Genomic DNA, 18398 nt, shown 5'->3' on the forward strand with positions numbered 1-18398 from the left:
TGATAAAAATCGAAGTGTAAAGTGTAAAAAAAAATCAAGCTTAATTACCATACAAAATTGTCACGTCTATTTAATAACTCAAATAAATGCCCCATAATGGAAAAGAGAAGTGGGGAGAATAAGGTTAAACAAAAATGTTCCTCTTGCAAAGAAACAATATAAATAATAGTTATTGCTGATTCATGCCTCTCTAACTCCACCTGCATCTTAAAAACTCACCTCTTTGATCAAGCTTTGTCACCCCTCCTAACAATCGCCTTCTTTGGCTAAGCATCAATTCTTGTTTGATCACAATTGTGTAGAGTCTTAGGGTGTTTTTCTACTTTAAAAGGGGTTACATAAATGCAGCGGTAAAAAAAATCTAATTCATTCTATGACTGCTTGTCTTCTCACCAATTTGTCTCTTCCCCACCAACTGAGGATGTGGATTTATTTAAATTACGGATTAGTTTTACAGATGCTGGTCACTATCTGATAACTCACTTGAGTATTATACATACATAAAGTTTGATGGAAAAAAAGTGTTGACAGACAATTTAATTGCAGAAGAAATCATTGCAGAACCCAATCTTGTCCCCACATCCAAACAGCTGTCATGGAAGAGAGGTGAGGATCAGAAATATTAATATAGAACACATAGGACAAATTAAAAGTCCCGTTGATGTCTTGGTAGAGAGTCACTAAATCAGCACAGATAGAATTGAACCCTGGGTTGTTGGTGATCTCTCTCAATCGGCTACTGTTTGGATATATTGGTTAAGACATCAAGGAAGCAAATATATACAAAAAAGGCATATTAAAAGATGAATATTATCTCAAAAATGCGAAAAGGCAACAGGGAACCTTATATACCAGGAACTGGCAAGTGGAAATGACAGGTAAATTGTTTTAACTAAAAGAGCGAAACATATTCTTCGGTTTATAGTTCAGACATCAAAAAATGTTTACTAACAGCGCCATTTTAACTCGTTGTACAGGGTTCAAGATGTCATGGTTACTTTATAGTATAGCACATTCTAGCCAATAAATTCCTCCATTCTTTCCTGCTCAATTTTTGTCCTTCATAGTGATGCATGTTGCCACTTTAAAATCTCACTCCCGACATATATGTAGACTTGGGCTACAGTTGTTCAATGACCTCCCCAAATCTAATCCAGCCCACTGCTTGACTTTTGATGCAGGACAACATCCCTCTCAAATTCTCAGATGTAAATATTGTTCTGTCAAACTAGTCAACTTATTAGAACTATGGGTAACATTAAGCTTCTGTTTATCCAACCAAATTAAGTAAGCGTTTAGTCTAAAATGCTTTTAAACCAGAAAAATAAGAGTCAGGTACAGGGAACAAGACACTTTATACGCATGCATCAAAAACTGCACCGTCATAAAATGTCAGCAGAAGATCAGCCATGAGTTTATTGAATGGTGCAGCAAGCTTGAAGGACCAAATGGCATGCTCTTGCTCGTTTTTCTTTTATCCTAATATGTACAAAATTTACCAGAAAATGTATTTAAATAAATACACAAATTACTCCTTCCAACACAAATCAGAAACAGTTATGCTTTAAGTATTAGATGGCTGAGCAATAACATACATTTATACGTGCCTTTAACATGGCAAAACTTTACAGGGTGCTTCACAGGATCATCATCAAAAAATTCAACACCGAGCTACATAAGAAAATATTAGCACAAGTGACCAAGAGGTAGGTTTTAAGCAAAGTCAAAGGAGGAGAAAGAGAGAGAGGAAGAATGGTTTTGGGATGGTATTCCAGGGCTACAGGCCAAGGCAGCTGAAGTCACAGTCAGCAATGCTGCAGTGATTAATAATTGGACAGGTGTAAGAGGCTTGAGTTGGAGCAGTTCAGAGATTTGGCAGGCTTGTAGGGGTATAGAAGGTTACAGAGGTAGGGAGGGGTGAAGCTTGGAGGGATTTGAAAACAGGGATGAGAATTTTAAAATTGAGTTGTTGTGGGATCAGTAGCCAATGTAGATCAGCAAGCACAGGGGTGATAGGTGAACATTACTTGATGTGAGTTAGGATACGGGCAGAGTTTTGGGTGAAATCTAGTTTGTATAGGGAGTGGTCAAGTCTGGAGGTAACGAAGGCCTGAAATTAGAGTTTCAGCAGCTGAGCTGAAGGAGATTATGGAGGTAAAAATACGCATGTAGCCTTTGTGATGAAGTGGACGTGTGGTCAGAAGCCCACCTGAGTGTCAAATGCGAGGCTAATGTTGTGAATGGTCTGGTTCAGCCTCAGACAGTTGGCAGGGAGAGTGTGATGGAGTGGGTGGCTATATTCCCAATATTTAGTTGGAGGAAATTTCTGCCCATCCAGTACAGGATGTTGGAGAAGCAATGTGACGAATCACACAGTGGAGGATTCAAAACAAGTGGTAGTGAGGTGTAGCTGAGTGTTTTTAAAATTTTGGAAAGGACTTTTATGTATATTTCTTCTGTTCCTATGTAGCACAAAGTCCAGCTTTGGCGAGTGAGGGAAGTAGTGCTGTTCTGGTTTTCTAAAAGGAGAGGTCTGACAGAGAGTGAGAGACAATGAGGCCTGAGAGCTGAAGTTCAGAGGCATTATTTAGGTAAGCAGGTAGGTGATGGGATGTGAATTTTAAAGTTTTCTCCCCCCTAAATTAGGGTAGTAATTTAAACTAGGACTGACAAAGTATAAGTACTGTATTAAATTTCTAGCTCAACTAACTAAATTACTTTATACAACTACAAATAATCATTGAAAAAACTTTCAATCAATTAAATAAAGCAGGTCTAAAATATGGCAGAGCAGGTGTGTCTGGACTGTAGAATGTGGGAGTTTGTGGACGGTCAGACTGTCCTGAACAAACATGTCTGCAGGAGAATGGCATTACCATTTGCTGAGCCCCCCACTATCAACATCCTGGGCATTGCCATTGACAAGAAAATGAACTTGACCAACCATGTAAATACTGTGGCTACAAGAGCAGATCAGAGACTGGGAATTTCTGCATGAGTAACTCACCCTCCAAAGCCTGTCCCATCATCTACAAGGCACAAGTCAGGAGTGTGATGGAATACCCTCCACTTTGGATGAGTGCAGCTCCAACAATACTCAACAAGCTGGATGCCATCCAGAACAAAACAGCTTGTTTGATTGGCATTCCATCCACAAACATTCACTCCCCCCACCATTGACACATAGTGGCAGCAGTGTACACCATCTACGAGATGCACTACAACAACTCACCAAGGCTCTTTCAACAGCACCTTCCAAACCTGCAACTACTATCACCTGGAAAGACAAGGGCAGCACATGCATGGGAACACCACCTCCTGCAAGTTTCCCTCCAAGCCACACACCAACCTGACTTGGAAACATATCACAATTCCTTCACTGTCGCTGGGTCAAAATTCTGGAACTCCTTTCTGAACAGCACTGTGGGTATTCCAACAACACATGGACTGCAGTGGTTCAAGGTGGCTCACCACCACCTTCTCAAGGGCAAGTAGGGATGGGTAATAAATGCTGGTCTAGCCAGTGATGCCCGGATCCCTAAATGAATGAAAAAAAGTAAAGGAATAGAGTTATTGAATGGGTGTCTAAAAAGATGGTTAACATAAAGCAAGAGGAAATCCAATTAAAAATGAGTTGGAATGTCTGTACAGCAATGCACACATTGCCCCCAGCATGGGCAATCATGTGTTGGGAGAAAGCAGACGGAATAGGGTTAATAAGACATGGCTATAGAAAAATCAGACTGGAAATTAAACATTGCAGGGTACAACATTTGAAGCCAGCTAGCAACCCATTCTGCACTGGCACCCTGACTCCACATTCTCTGACCTTATTCATTAATCTATTATGGGCACTTATTAAAGGCATTTAGAAAAGATAGAGGGAAAAAAGGGAGGCGGAGTAGCTGTATTTATTCACTTGGAGCAGGGATAGCTACAGCAGTGGAAAAAAGGGATAGTGATCAGCAAGACAAAAATAAAATCCATATGGATAGAAGTAAAGCATAATAAAGGGTTAATCACACTAATAAGGGTCTACAAATCACTTAATAGCGAAAGGAGGTGGGGGAAGATGTACGCAGACAAATTAGGGAATTAAGTAAAAGCCATAGAATAATCATCGTGGGGGGTTTCAACTACCCTGATATTAACTGGACTAAGAGCTAAGTCAGGGAATAACGAAATGGAATGAAAGCAAAATACTGTGGATGCTAGAAATCTGAAATAAAAACAAAATGATGGAAAAACTCAACAGATCGGGCAGCATCTGTGGAGAGAGAAATAGAGTTAACATTTTGAGCCCAATATGACTTCTTCCGAAGGGAATGGAATGTGCACAGGACTCCTATCTAACTTGGTAGGTTAGACAGTAGATGTAATTTATCTGGATTTTCAAAATGCCTTTAATAAGTACCCATAATAGATTAATGAATAAGGTCAGAGAATGTGGAGTCAGGGTACAAGTGCAGAATGGGTTGCTAGCTGGCTTCAAGACAGAAAGTAGAGTAGGAGTATAGGGTAGTTATTCAGGGTGGCTGAAGGTGGGAAGGAAGTTGGTCTTGTGGCGCAGTGGGTGGTGTCCCTGCCTCTAAGCCAGGAGCTCGGTGGTTCAAATCCCACTCCAGGGGGAGAATTTTCCCCCTGATCGGCTCCGTGCTGCCATTTATGTGGGCGGGCCTTAATTGACAGTGTGGGGTTTGTGACGTGCACCTGGAAGCGCTGAGCTCTCCCTGTGCAGGCTGTGGGGTGGGTGGGTCCCAGAGTTGGGGCCTGCACGCGCACAAAGGTGCCTCATGGAGATTAGTTTAAGTTTTAAACATCTAGATAAAAGAAAATAAAAAAAATTAAGACATCCCCTCATGTGACACCTGAGTTGGGACATGTCAATGAATTTTTAAAATTTTTAAAATTCAATTTATAAACACTTCATGAAACCTCATCCCACCCGTGGATAAGGTTCCATGAAAAATGCGAAGGCTGCCCGGGCTCTTCGCCTGCCCACCAACCTTAAGGTTGGACGGGCAGCTCAGTGTATTAGTTTAATTAGTTTTCAAACAAGCCTTAATAGGCCTTTGACAGTTTGGCGGCCGCACAGCTGACTTGGCTGTGCACCCGCCGAACTGACAATCTAAATGATGTGCGGTGATGTCGGGATGCATGCCCAATGTCACCCCATGTCATTTTATGCCTCGGTGAGCGGGCCCCGCCCGCCGAGCCAAATATTCTGGCCCAGGATTTGATGGCCAAGGAAGGTGTGTTCATAACATGGCCAAACAGGTTGAGTATCAACTTGTAAATCCTTCCAGCATATGCTAATGGCAGGCAACAAGAGCAGCAGAGATTCCTGGTCAGCCATGTGATGAAAAGAAATTGAAGTCTCTACCATCTCTATCCATAGCTCTGGCTACAACATGCATGTAAAAATGTATGTTGCCACAGCAACTCAGACTCCTTGGGGGGAGCAGTTGGTGCAGCTTCTAGACAGCCAGTGTGGATCAGATCAGTGCCAATAGCAGGGGGCTCAATCCCCATTCGAGCTGGGGTGAATTCAGGAGGAGCAAGAGCAGGAGGAGGAGCAGGAGGAGCAAGAGCAAGAGCAGGAGGAGGAGCAAGAGCAAGAGCGAGCAAGAGGAGGAGGAGGAGGAGGAAGAGCGAGCAAGAGGAGGAGGAGGAGGAGGAAGAGCGAGCAAGAGGAGGAGGAGGAGGAGGAAGAGCGAGCAAGAGGAGGAGGAGGAGGAGGAAGAGCGAGCAAGAGGAGGAGGAGGAGGAGGAGGAAGAGCGAGCAAGAGGAGGAGGAGGAGGAGGAAGAGCGAGCAAGAGGAGGAGGAGGAAGAGCGAGCAAGAGGAGAAGGAGGAGGAGGAAGAGCGAGCAAGAGGAGGAGGAGGAGGAGGAAGAGCGAGCAAGAGGAGGAGGAGGAGGAGGAAGAGCGAGCAAGAGGAGGAGGAGGAGGAGGAAGAGCGAGCAAGAGGAGGAGGAGGAGGAGGAGGAAGAGCGAGCAAGAGGAGGAGGAGGAGGAGGAAGAGCGAGCAAGAGGAGGAGGAGGAAGAGCGAGCAAGAGGAGAAGGAGGAGGAGGAAGAGCGAGCAAGAGGAGGAGGAGGAGGAGGAGGAGGAAGAGCGAGCAAGAGGAGGAGGAGGAAGAGCGAGCAAGAGGAGGAGGAGGAGGAGGAGCAAGAGCAAGAGGAGGAGGAGGAGCAAGAGCAAGAGGAGGAGGAGGAGCAAGAGGAGGAGGAGGAGGAGGATCAAGAGGAGGAGGAGGAGGAGGAGCAAGAGCAAGGAGGAGGAGGAGCAAGAGGAGGAGGAGGAAGAGCAAGAGCAGGAGGAGGAGTAAGAGCAAGAGCAGGAGGAGGAGGAGGAGCAAGAGCAAGAGGAGGAGGAGGAGCAAGAGCAAGAGGAGGAGGAGCAAGAGCAAGAGGAGGAGGAGCAAGAGCAAGAGGAGGAGGAGGAGGAGCAAGAGCAAGAGGAGGAGGAGGAGCAAGAGCAAGAGGAGGAGGAGGAGCAAGAGCAAGAGGAGGAGGAGGAGCAAGAGCAAGAGGAGGAGGAGGAGCAAGAGCAAGAGGAGGAGGAGGAGCAAGAGCAAGAGGAGGAGGAGGAGCAAGAGCAAGAGGAGGAGGAGGAGCAAGAGCAAGAGGAGGAGGAGCAAGAGCAAGAGGAGGAGGAGGAGCAAGAGCAAGAGGAGGAGGAGGAGCAAGAGCAAGAGGAGGAGGAGGAGCAAGAGCAAGAGGAGGAGGAGCAAGAGCAAGAGGAGGAGGAGGAGCAAGAGCAAGAGGAGGAGCAAGAGCAAGAGGAGGAGGAGGAGCAAGAGCAAGAGGAGGAGGAGGAGGAAGAGCAAGAGCAAGAGGAGGAGGAGGAGGAAGAGCAAGAGCAAGAGGAGGAGGAGGAAGAGCAAGAGCAAGAGGAGGAGGAGGAGCAAGAGCAAGAGGAGGAGGAGGAGGAGGAGCAAGAGCAAGAGGAGGAGGAGCAAGAGCAAGAGGAGGAGCAAGAGCAAGAGGAGGAGCAAGAGCAATAGGAGGGGGAGGAGCAAGAGCAAGATGAGGAGGAGGAGCAAGAGCAAGAGGAGGAGGAGCAAGAGCAAGAGGAGGAGGAGGAGCAAGAGCAAGAGGAGGAGAGCAAGAGCAAGAGGAGGAGGAGGAGCAAGAGGAGGAGGAGGAGCAAGAGGAGGAGGAGGAGGAGGAGCAAGAGGAGGAGGAGGAGCAAGAGCAAGGAGGAAGAGGAGGAGCAAGAGCAAGAGGGGGAGGAGGAGGAAGAGCAAGAGCAAGAGGAGGAGGAGGAAGAGCAAGAGCAAGAGGAGGAGGAGGAGCAAGAGCAAGAGGAGGAGGAGGAGGAGGAGCAAGAGCAAGGGGAGGAGGAGCAAGAGCAAGAGGAGGAGCAAGAGCAAGAGGAGGAGCAAGAGCAATAGGAGGGGGAGGAGCAAGAGCAAGATGAGGAGGAGGAGCAAGAGCAAGAGGAGGAGGAGCAAGAGCAAGAGGAGGAGGAGGAGCAAGAGCAAGAGGAGGAGAGCAAGAGCAAGAGGAGGAGGAGGAGCAAGAGGAGGAGGAGGAGCAAGAGGAGGAGGAGGAGGAGGAGCAAGAGGAGGAGGAGGAGCAAGAGCAAGGAGGAAGAGGAGGAGCAAGAGCAAGAGGGGGAGGAGGAAGAGCAAGAGCAAGAGCAAGAGGAGGAAGAAGAGCAAGAGCAGGAGGAGGAGGAGGAGGAGCAAGAGCAAGAGGAGGAGGAGCAAGAGAAAGAGGAGGAGGAGGAGCAAGAGGAGGAAGAGGAGCAAAAGGAGGAGAAGGAGCAAGAGCAAGAGGAGGAGGAGCAAGAGGAGGAGGAGGAGGAGGAGCAAGAGGAGGAGGAGGAGGAGGAGCAAGAGGAGGAGGAGGAGCAAGAGCAAGAGGAGGAGGAGCAAGAGCAAGAGGAGGAGGAGGAGCAAGAGCAGGAGGAGAAGGAGCAAGAGCAAGAGGAGGAGGAGGAGGAAGAGGAGGAGGAGGAGGAGCAAGAGCAAGAGGAGGAGGAGGAGCAAGAGCAAGAGGAGGAGGAGGAGGAGGATCAAGAGGAGGAGGAGGAGGAGGAGCAAGAGCAAGGAGGAGGAGGAGCAAGAGGAGGAGGAGGAAGAGCAAGAGCAGGAGGAGGAGTAAGAGCAAGAGCAGGAGGAGGAGGAGGAGCAAGAGCAAGAGGAGGAGGAGGAGCAAGAGCAAGAGGAGGAGGAGCAAGAGCAAGAGGAGGAGGAGCAAGAGCAAGAGGAGGAGGAGGAGGAGCAAGAGCAAGAGGAGGAGGAGGAGCAAGAGCAAGAGGAGGAGGAGGAGCAAGAGCAAGAGGAGGAGGAGGAGCAAGAGCAAGAGGAGGAGGAGGAGCAAGAGCAAGAGGAGGAGGAGGAGCAAGAGCAAGAGGAGGAGGAGGAGCAAGAGCAAGAGGAGGAGGAGCAAGAGCAAGAGGAGGAGGAGCAAGAGCAAGAGGAGGAGGAGGAGCAAGAGCAAGAGGAGGAGGAGGAGCAAGAGCAAGAGGAGGAGGAAGAGCAAGAGCAAGAGGAGGAGGAGGAGCAAGAGCAAGAGGAGGAGGAGCAAGAGCAAGAGGAGGAGGAGGAGCAAGAGCAAGAGGAGGAGCAAGAGCAAGAGGAGGAGGAGGAGCAAGAGCAAGAGGAGGAGGAGGAGGAAGAGCAAGAGCAAGAGGAGGAGGAGGAGGAAGAGCAAGAGCAAGAGGAGGAGGAGGAAGAGCAAGAGCAAGAGGAGGAGGAGGAGCAAGAGCAAGAGGAGGAGGAGGAGGAGGAGCAAGAGCAAGAGGAGGAGGAGCAAGAGCAAGAGGAGGAGCAAGAGCAAGAGGAGGAGCAAGAGCAATAGGAGGGGGAGGAGCAAGAGCAAGATGAGGAGGAGGAGCAAGAGCAAGAGGAGGAGGAGCAAGAGCAAGAGGAGGAGGAGGAGCAAGAGCAAGAGGAGGAGAGCAAGAGCAAGAGGAGGAGGAGGAGCAAGAGGAGGAGGAGGAGGAGGAGCAAGAGGAGGAGGAGGAGCAAGAGCAAGGAGGAAGAGGAGGAGCAAGAGCAAGAGGGGGAGGAGGAAGAGCAAGAGCAAGAGCAAGAGCAAGAGGAGGAAGAAGAGCAAGAGCAGGAGGAGGAGGAGGAGGAGCAAGAGCAAGAGGAGGAGGAGCAAGAGAAAGAGGAGGAGGAGGAGCAAGAGGAGGAAGAGGAGCAAAAGGAGGAGAAGGAGCAAGAGCAAGAGGAGGAGGAGCAAGAGGAGGAGGAGGAGGAGGAGCAAGAGGAGGAGGAGGAGCAAGAGCAAGAGGAGGAGGAGCAAGAGCAAGAGGAGGAGGAGGAGCAAGAGCAGGAGGAGAAGGAGCAAGAGCAAGAGGAGGAGGAGGAGCAAGAGCAAGAGGAGGAGGAGGAGCAAGAGCAAGAGGAGGAGGAGGAGCAAGAGGAGGAGGAGGAGCAAGAGCAGGAGGAGGAGGAGGAACAAGGAGGAGGAGGAGCAAGAGCAAGATGAGGAGGAGGAGCAAGAGCAAGAGGAGGAGGAGCAAGAGCAAGAGGAGGAGGAGGAGCAAGAGCAAGAGGAGGAGGAGGAGCAAGAGCAAGAGGAGGAGGAGGAGCAAGAGGAGGAGGAGGAGCAAGAGGAGGAGGAGGAGCAAGAGGAGGAGGAGGAGCAAGAGCAAGGAGGAAGAGCAAGAGGGGGAGGAGGAAGAGCAAGAGCAAGAGCAAGAGCAAGAGGAGGAAGAAGAGCAAGAGCAGGAGGAGGAGGAGCAAGAGCAAGAGGAGGAGGAGCAAGAGAAAGAGGAGGAGGAGGAGCAAGAGGAGGAGGAGGAGCAAGAGGAGGAGGAGGAGCAAGAGGAGGAGGAGGAGCAAGAGGAGGAGGAGGAGCAAGAGCAAGAGGAGGAGGAGGAGCAAGAGCAAGAGGAGGAGGAGGAGCAAGAGCAGGAGGAGAAGGAGCAAGAGCAAGAGCAGGAGGAGGAGCAAGAGCAAGAGCAGGAGGAGGAGCAAGAGCAAGAGGAGGAGGAGGAGCAAGAGCAAGAGGAGGAGGAGGAGCAAGAGCAAGAGGAGGAGGAGGAACAAGAGGAGGAGGTGGAGCAAGAGCAAGAGGAGGAGGAGCAAGAGCAAGAGGAGGAGGAGGAAGAGGAAAAAGAGGAGGATTCCACATGGATCAGCGTTGGGACCACTGCTGTTCATATTAATGATTTGTACTTGGAATCAATTTCTAAATTTGCAGATGACACCAGATTGGGGGCAGGGGGATACAGTCAATACTGAGGAGGATTGTAACAAATCACAGTACGAAACTTTCAGAATGGGCGAATAATTATCAAGTGAAGTTGAACACAGATAAAAGAGAAGTAACACATTCTGATAGGAAGAATAGGAAATTAATCTATCACTTGGAAGGTGCAAGTCTAGGTGGGTTAGAGGAACCAAAGGGATCGGAGCATAGATACATCAATCACAAAGTTGCACCACAGGTTACCAAGGCCATAAAAAAGCACACCAAGCACTAGGCTTTATTTCTAGAAGGGCATAATCAAAAAACAGAGATGGTATGATAAACTTTGGTTAAACCACACTTAAGAGTACTGCATGCAGTTCTGGTCACCATATTATAAAAATTATATTGAGGTACTGAAGGAGGTGCAGAGATTTACAATGATGATACCGGAAATGCATGGATATACATATCAAGATAGGGTTGACATGCTGGATCTCTTTTCTCTTGAAGAAAGGCTGAGGGTGAGGTTTTCATACAGAGAGAATGTTTCCTCTTGTGAGGAAAAGCCTAACTAGGGGCCATCAACATAAGATGGTCACCAAGAAATCCAATAGGGAATTCAGAAGAAACTTTAGTCAAAGAGTGGCAAGAATGTAGAACTCGCTACCAGAGGGAGTGGTTGAAGCAAATAGTATAGATGCATTTAAGGAGAGGCTAGACAAGCATTTGAGGGAGAAGCAACTACATGGTTACGATGATAGATTTAAAAGAGGAGAAAAGAGGAGGAGGAGGCTTGAGTGGAGCATAAACATCACCATGAATTAGTTAGGTTGAATGGCCTGTTTCTGTACCATATATCCTATGTTAACCTATACTGTAAGTGTACATGTGGAACCTGACATTATATAGCCGTGAGGTAGCATGTAGCAGAAAAATAGGAGTTCCAAAGGATCGATCTTTGGGGACTTCAGAGAAACAGTTTGGGATCAGGAAGGGAAACTATCGCAGGTGTACTCAGGATGAAACTAGTTAGCTAAGAAAAGAACCAGGCAAGGATAGTCCACCCAGCTGGATCTTTATGGGGAGGAATTGGAGGAGTGGTCAATTGTGTTTCAATGGCTGCAGGATCGACAGAGGTCACAGATTTATGGTGACTGGCAAAAGAACCAGAGGCAACATGAGGTAAAATCTTTTGACACAACGAGTGGATAGGCTTTGGATGCATTGCCCAATAGGATAGTGGAAACAGTTTTAATCTTAGCTTTCAAAGGAGTACTGGATAAACACTTGAGGGAGAACATGGAATATGAGGAAAGATTCGAGTGTGGGACTAACTGGATTACACTTCAAATGAGCCAACATGGATTCTGAGCTGAACAGCTTCCTTCTGTGCTGTACTATTTTAGGTTAAGGATGAGGAGTTTACCACACAGTCACACAAAATATTATCTGTGACCTTGATAAGGGCAGTGTCAATACTGTGGCAGGGGGCAAAAACTTGATTGGAGGGATTCAAATTTGAAATTGTGATAAAGATGGGCACAGATTTAGGAGATGCCAACATGTTTAAGTACTTGGAGAGTAAAGGGAGGTTGGAAAATAGAAGACCACAAGAAACAGGAGCAGGAGCAGACCATATGGTCCGTTGAGCCTGCTCTCACATTTAATATGATCATGGCTGATCTTGGGCATCAACTCCACTCTCCTGCCAGTTTCCTATATCCCTTGATTTCCTGAGACACCAAAAATCTGTCTATTCCAGCCTTAAAATTAATCAATATTGGAGCATTCACCACTCCCTGGGGCAGAGAATTCCAAATATTCACAACACTTCGAGTGAGGTAATTTCTCCTCATCTCAGTCCTAAATGATCAGCCCCTTATCCCGAGGCTGTGCCCAGTGTTTTAGATTCCCCAACCAGCAGAAACACACTCTCAATGTCTATCCTATCAAGCCTCTTCAGAATCTTGAATGTTTCAATGAGATCGCCTCTCAATCTTCTAAATTCCAGAAAATATAGTCTCAATTTACTCAGCCAAAGATATGGGGTGACAGTTTGCAAGGACAGACAGTTCAAAGGTGTTTTCTCTTTTTAAAAAGGTGGGGTGTCTACTGCCTTTGAACAACTTTAACAAAAACAGCTATATACTAAATTACACAGATAATTTCTGTTGAGCTTCTCCCACCGTACTGCCTTAACTGCAGCGAAGTGGGAAAGTCACTGAGGAAATTCATCCCTATTTCTTACCAAAATGTTACAAGCCTAAAGTGTAATGGAGAATTTGCTTCACTATCTAAATTCTCATCTTTCTAACTTGTACTTTTCCAATGTAACATAAGTTATAAACTCCAAACAGTATATAGCGAGGCAACTCCAATAGCTGCATTCATTATTTTGGCCATTTAGTTATACTGGTTGCTGCGTTAAAAATAAGGTGTTTATCAATGTTTATTCATACTGACAGCAATAAGGCCCAAGGTGTAGGTGGGTATCAAATGAAGGTTTCACATACAAACTCATGGAACGTTGCCCAGTCCTACACAGTCTTGCATCAATCAGCAGTTTGCTCAAACTGTCAGAATAATTTAAGCCTTTTTCACAAACAATACAAATGGTTTATAAAAAAATAAAACTAGTGTAGTCTTGTGGAAATTAAGCAATTGTGTTACATCAGGCTCTAAATGCATAAGGAGAAATTAAGCAGATATCAATGCTACTGTTGTTTATGAAAGACTATTCTTAGTGAGTGCTACTTTGAAAGCTCCCTAGCCGTGTTAAATAAAGAGCAAGTTTTAACTTTTTCCAAACAATTATTAAAATAAATGTTTTTTGTAGATTTTAAACTTGTATTATACAATAAAAATGGTTCACATATTCCTATTCTGCCCTCTCTCTCCTCCCCCTTCAAGGCACCTTCAACTCCCACTTGCAACTAGGTTAAACTGTTAGCGCAAATCCGAGCAGTTCATGCCTTATAAATGTGCTATATTCACAAAAGAAACCTGCTGAAGTCAGTAGATAGTTATCAAAGAAGTCAGCAAACAATTTTGAGCTTCAAGTTTGAAATATTCAGGCAATGTCCTGAAAATTATTTTGCGTACCTGCTTGATATTACATGTTCATAAACTCCTGCCAAGTTGTGGGCTAACTGCATAGAGAGTTACATGTTTGCAGGCATGACGTTAGATAGGATGAATTGAGTTGTGACAGAAGCAATTTTACTATTTCCAATCTTAGTCATGTCATTTCAGGCAAGTGGAAGTCAGTTGTTTCTCCAGGGGGAAGGAGTTCAAGGTGGTGTTGACCAAACTCTGGAAAGACTGCATACCCATAACTGGCAAAAAAACCAGAACCTAATGAAGTGGGTGCATAAAAAGCCCAACCTACAAATCAAAATGACATAGCTTCACAAATAGTAAATTAAATTTTTGGCAACTTCCTAAGGAGGAACAAGTCAGCACAACCAGTATTCACCTGTTTTTGTTGTTGAAGTTATAAATTGCTTACTTATCGGCCATTACGAGGAATCAAAAAAATAGTATGGTTCTGTTTGTTGTGGTGGAAGAGTTGGAAGTAGGAGAGGGTGTATCTCATATGGGATGCTAGTCTGTGCTTTCCACTTAGTCAGAATTTTATCAATGCTGGAAACAACAGGAACACATAACTCACTTGTTGAGAATATTTTGTAGTGCTGCCTCCAGTTGCACAGCAAGCTCCCGGACTACCTTTTCTCCAAGCTGGGCCAGGCAATCTTCTATTGAACTTTCTGGATTTGCTGGACTAAATACTGGAGAAGTGTGACATTCAAATCCTGTACTGGCAAAGGCTAGAGGGAAAGAGGTGAGAGAAAAAAAAGCAAAAGTTTAGAACAAATGAAGTTAAACAAACAGAACTCCTGCTCTATGGAAAGGATGTTATTAATATGAGATTAAATTTATTACAGTATTATGTTGCTTTTCCTACATTTGCTATAGTACTGTGCTACTTTATATGCATTTTGTACTGTTAAGCTCTGCAAGTTTGATCCCAAAACTTTGGTAAGGTCAAACAAGCAAAATGTAACATTTTGCTCAAATAGACTTTTGATATTTCACAGCACAAAAATATTCATACAAATTGGTTGTGGCTCTAGGTTACATAAACTGAATTCAAAACAGAAGCATTAAAAAAGTCAAGTATTTCCCTTCCACTGATCTCATAAAACCTTTCTGCTCTGATCTGTCCAATACAAAAAGGCATATCCGTTCTGCTTGTTGCTTAAAACTTTTCCAAAGACAGGATACAGTATGCACTCCACAGACTGAAGAAAGCAATTTCTTCATTACTGAAGCAAAAGAAGAAACAATTTCAAAAAAAAAACAAAACGTAGAATACTTTTGATTACATTTAAAATTTGACATTAGCAAATTCATCCAGGTTGGATTTTAAAATTTTCCAATAATACAGCAACAATATTCCAAGTTGGAAATTGATACACCAAAATTGGTACATCAAGTGTATAGCAAAGCCCATTTATGAGAATTTAAAGAGTTGCATTTTCTGCACAAGTAATTTTCGATAAAATGATTTTCCTACTACCAGTTCCTGACCCGTGGCAGAATTTTCATGCCGAGGCAGAAGCAGAATACCGAAAAGCCTATTTTCAGGGAGGTGGCTTCTAGGGTTGACGACTACACACCTGCCAGCAGCAGGAAGCCAATTGAAATATCAATTGAGGGAATTCTTTACATGCAGTCTGGATTTGAGACAGCGGCTGGAGCCCATAGATGAAATGGTGGCAGTCTCCTAGCGTCAGTCTTGAGGGGCCAGAGGGACATCTTGCAAAGCAGCCCAGCTTAGATTCGGTGGGCTGCGAGGCTCACAGCTGTAGCTGCAGGCCATCCCACGGAGGTTCCCCATAGCTGCAGTACATTTTTTTCCATTTATAAATCTTGAGGGCGCCTTCATTTTAAAGTGCCCTCGCGGTTCCCCATCTACAGCAGTAGCGCCCACTTTTCCCAGTGGGGCTGCCTTAGATGTCCCCACTAGCCCTCCTGACTGTGGAGCCAGCTCACAGTCCTTAACTGGATAGGGGTCCCAGGCAGCCTCTTCTTAACTGGCCCCCTCCTTGAAAATCTCCTTCAGGGTTCCGCCACAAGGGCCTCCAAGTTCCTGATCCAGAATTCCACCAGAATCAGGAACAGGATCCAGGAACTAGAATTCAGCCCATTGCATGAAGAAAAAAATTACATTTTTGTGTTTTTTTTAAAAAAAGGTAGTTATTTCATAGATATCAAAATGCAATTTCACAATAAAAAACATTTAAAGTTCAAATTAGATATTGAACATAAATGCTTCCTATCGGAAATTTACACTATCGAAAGAAATAGCCTCTACCAAACAAATATGCATAATTCCAAATTTCTCACAACAGATCAGGTGTTAAATAATTCAGAAGAGTGGGAATAGCTAAAGACAAAATTAGCAACTACTTTTTATGAAGCTGAAGTGTGCATGTATAAAGAGACTTTCTTACAAACATAATCATGTACCTAGGCCAACTAATAAGCATGTTGCTAAAATAAATCCTTCACTCGGGCTTCACATAATATCCACTAGAAACCACCTAGAAGTATTGTTTCCTCTATCACCTGTAGAATACAGGAGTATTGCAGGATACCCAAGTTCACAATATACACTGGCATCCTTACAATGTTAATGGATCATAAATTGCTAGCCTCATATTCTTTTAACTTATTAATGAAGTTAGTTAATACGAACTGCAATAAGATACATTTCAAGTCAAATGCATCAATTATCTAATGTACTGAAGAGATGACACTCATCAATAACAAACCAGCATGTATTGCATTTAACATTTGAACCAACCTTTATTTATCTCATCGTGCAGGAGTTTCAGTTCTTCTTGTATTTCCATCTTAATTTTCTCAGCTACATTGCTCTGCAAAGGAGGCCTTTCTGTTGAATGCATCCCTATAAAAGCAGTCAGTGGCATATCACCAATTTTATGCTGTGAGGTTACGTAACAACATGAATTGAAGGACAAGAAAATGAAAACTGGCCTATTACAGCTCATCTCTCCACTAGCCCAGTAAATTAAACCAGCCATCCTTCAAACTTCATGAAAAAAACGATAACAATTCCTCCAACTTTCATGTCATTGTTTCAGCATTCCACTTCAACATTTAAATTATGTTAAACCTTGTAAAAACACATTCTTTTCAGTCTATCAATAGTTTCTCATTTCCAAAGCAGTGCATTTCATACTGATAGCCTATGACATGTTGTCAGAATTCATAACAAACCATGCAGAAAGTGAGTAGACAAGTTATGCATGACTACAGAAAACATATCAGGCTTAATTTTTTAAAACTATTTTAATGATTTATCAAGGCAATATAAAAGTGAGGCCAAGACTACTTTTACTTGTAAAAATATAAACTCAGTTAACTTTTGTTTCTAGTGCAAAAAGTACAACCTATAAAAAGTATTTGCTTCTTTAATATTCAGTCAAAGCACAAATCAAGTAAAATTTGCCAAGTATATGAGAGGATATTGCACTAAACTATTATACAGCATTGTTCTTGTAAATCAATAAGGCAACATTTCATTTTAAAATATAAATTTAATATAAAAGTCAGTCCACGCAAAACTTTAAGCAATTTGTTTTATAAAATGGAACCCTCTTAAATATGTTATTGAACTTACCTTCTCCTGTTTGTTCTAGAGTCTTTTCTTGTGAAACCAGTCCCAAGTAGTTCAAGACAACATATCTGGTCTCATAATGAAAGCCTTCAGGTATGGCTGTAGCCATTTTCACGTTATCTTGATGGTTGTCAAAAGTTGCAACTGTAGTACGCCGGGACAGGAACACAAGGGTGGAGATGGAGAACAAAAAAAAAGTTGTTACAACAAGAACAACCAAAAACAGACAAACAGAACCTGCAGTCTAAAAATTGGTAGATTGGTAAGTTAAGTGCTAGCTAAACTTTACCCATATACTTCGTACGCCAACAAGTAAAATTGACATTTTAGAGAAGTGGACTCTTTGTTCCGGAATGTTTTTCTATGGTGAAAAGTGTTAGAACATTCTTCGAAAGTTCTACCCCTACCCAAAAAGCAAATGATGAAAGCATTTAACATTAAAATCCGAATTGTTATGATAACCAAAGATTTGCAAATACGCGCAAACATTTAACATATTCCTTTAAGGCAGGCAAACCGCAGAATGGAACAAAGTCCTTTCAATGTCCTTTGTTCAACGACCCCACCAAATGTCCATGTGCACTTCTAAAGCCTGGCATCAGTAGAAAGGAGAGGTCAGTCACCAACGACGTGATTCTTGATGTCTGTCTGCTTATGCACTATGAAGCCGACGCGATTGCGTTTTAATCACAACCACGCCACCAATTATGAACTTGTGTCATTTATCCAATATTACCACGCAAACTTAAAAAATGCGCATTACATCATAAACATTAAAATTAACGTCTAATTCCCTCGTTCTTTATCTTGGTCCATTATATTAAAATAGCTCAAAAAATTCGAGAAAAATTGCAGATATTTGGCAAATAGTAGGACACCATTCAATCTCTTCATTTCATCAATGCTTTCTCCATTAATAAGCTTAAACTGAATATTTAGTTAATTCAACGAACTCTCGCCTTCTACTTCGATCTCTCTCCAACACAAGGTTTATGTTCCCTTAGAGTGTGTTTTTTTACTAAATGTAAACCGGACAGACTTTACCGTGCTTTGGGATGAGCCACTGCAGTTGCAACTAGAGCACAAGTTCCTTATTTAGACGCGCACCATCTTTAGGGGGCAAAGAGACGACCTGACTCCTCCCCCTCCCGCAACACAAGGGGGCAAAGTGTCAAAGGGCACAGCTTCAATTTAAAATTAAAAAACAAACGCCAGGACTCGGAAGGCTTCGCCCCCGACATATTGCTTTCTGAAGATTTTCGTTAAAAAAAATAGCTGATTCTCCAAACAGAAAAGAGAAGAAAATCAGTTTTGGCGTCCGCGGGTTGGAACGAACCGAAAGCCTCGAGGTCAAGGGTCAAAGAAAAAAAACATGTTTAAAAACATTTTTAAAAGCACTCCAACCTGAATGCTCATTTGTACAAGCAACTAAACCGTCTTGTTTTGATGAGAAAAAAAAGCGTATTCTTAAAATCTTTGCTGGTAAATTATCCGCTGGCAGTACTGAATCCCCATCATGCAGTGCAGTGCGTCACG

At 44.2% G+C, this 18398-nt stretch overlaps 1 protein-coding gene across 6 annotated transcripts in view; it reads right to left on the bottom strand.

Annotated features, from left to right (window-relative positions):
• bcl2l13 (BCL2 like 13) overlaps positions 1 to 18377 on the bottom strand; it is a 46296-nt gene extending 27919 nt beyond the window's left edge. The window contains exons 1-4 of one of the 6 annotated variants that reach the window (XM_078568154.1): positions 18267 to 18377; positions 16866 to 17006; positions 16026 to 16130; positions 13827 to 13983 (exon numbers count right to left, since the gene is read on the bottom strand). In XM_078568154.1, the coding sequence (XP_078424280.1) occupies positions 13827 to 13983; positions 16026 to 16130; positions 16866 to 16971 (368 nt within the window). In that variant the 5' untranslated portion in view covers positions 16972 to 17006; positions 18267 to 18377. Of the gene's footprint in view, positions 1 to 13826; positions 13984 to 16025; positions 16131 to 16865; positions 17007 to 17151; positions 17323 to 17379; positions 17494 to 17906; positions 18047 to 18266 lie in introns of those variants that run through there. The other 5 variants (XM_078568150.1, XM_078568153.1, XM_078568151.1 and 2 more) reach the window with 5 other exon arrangements.
• Between the last annotated feature and the right edge of the window lie 21 nt (positions 18378 to 18398).

Source organism: Cetorhinus maximus, chromosome 22, assembly GCF_964194155.1.
Source record: "Cetorhinus maximus chromosome 22, sCetMax3.hap1.1, whole genome shotgun sequence".
In the NCBI taxonomy this organism is placed as follows: Eukaryota; Metazoa; Chordata; class Chondrichthyes; order Lamniformes; family Cetorhinidae; genus Cetorhinus; species Cetorhinus maximus.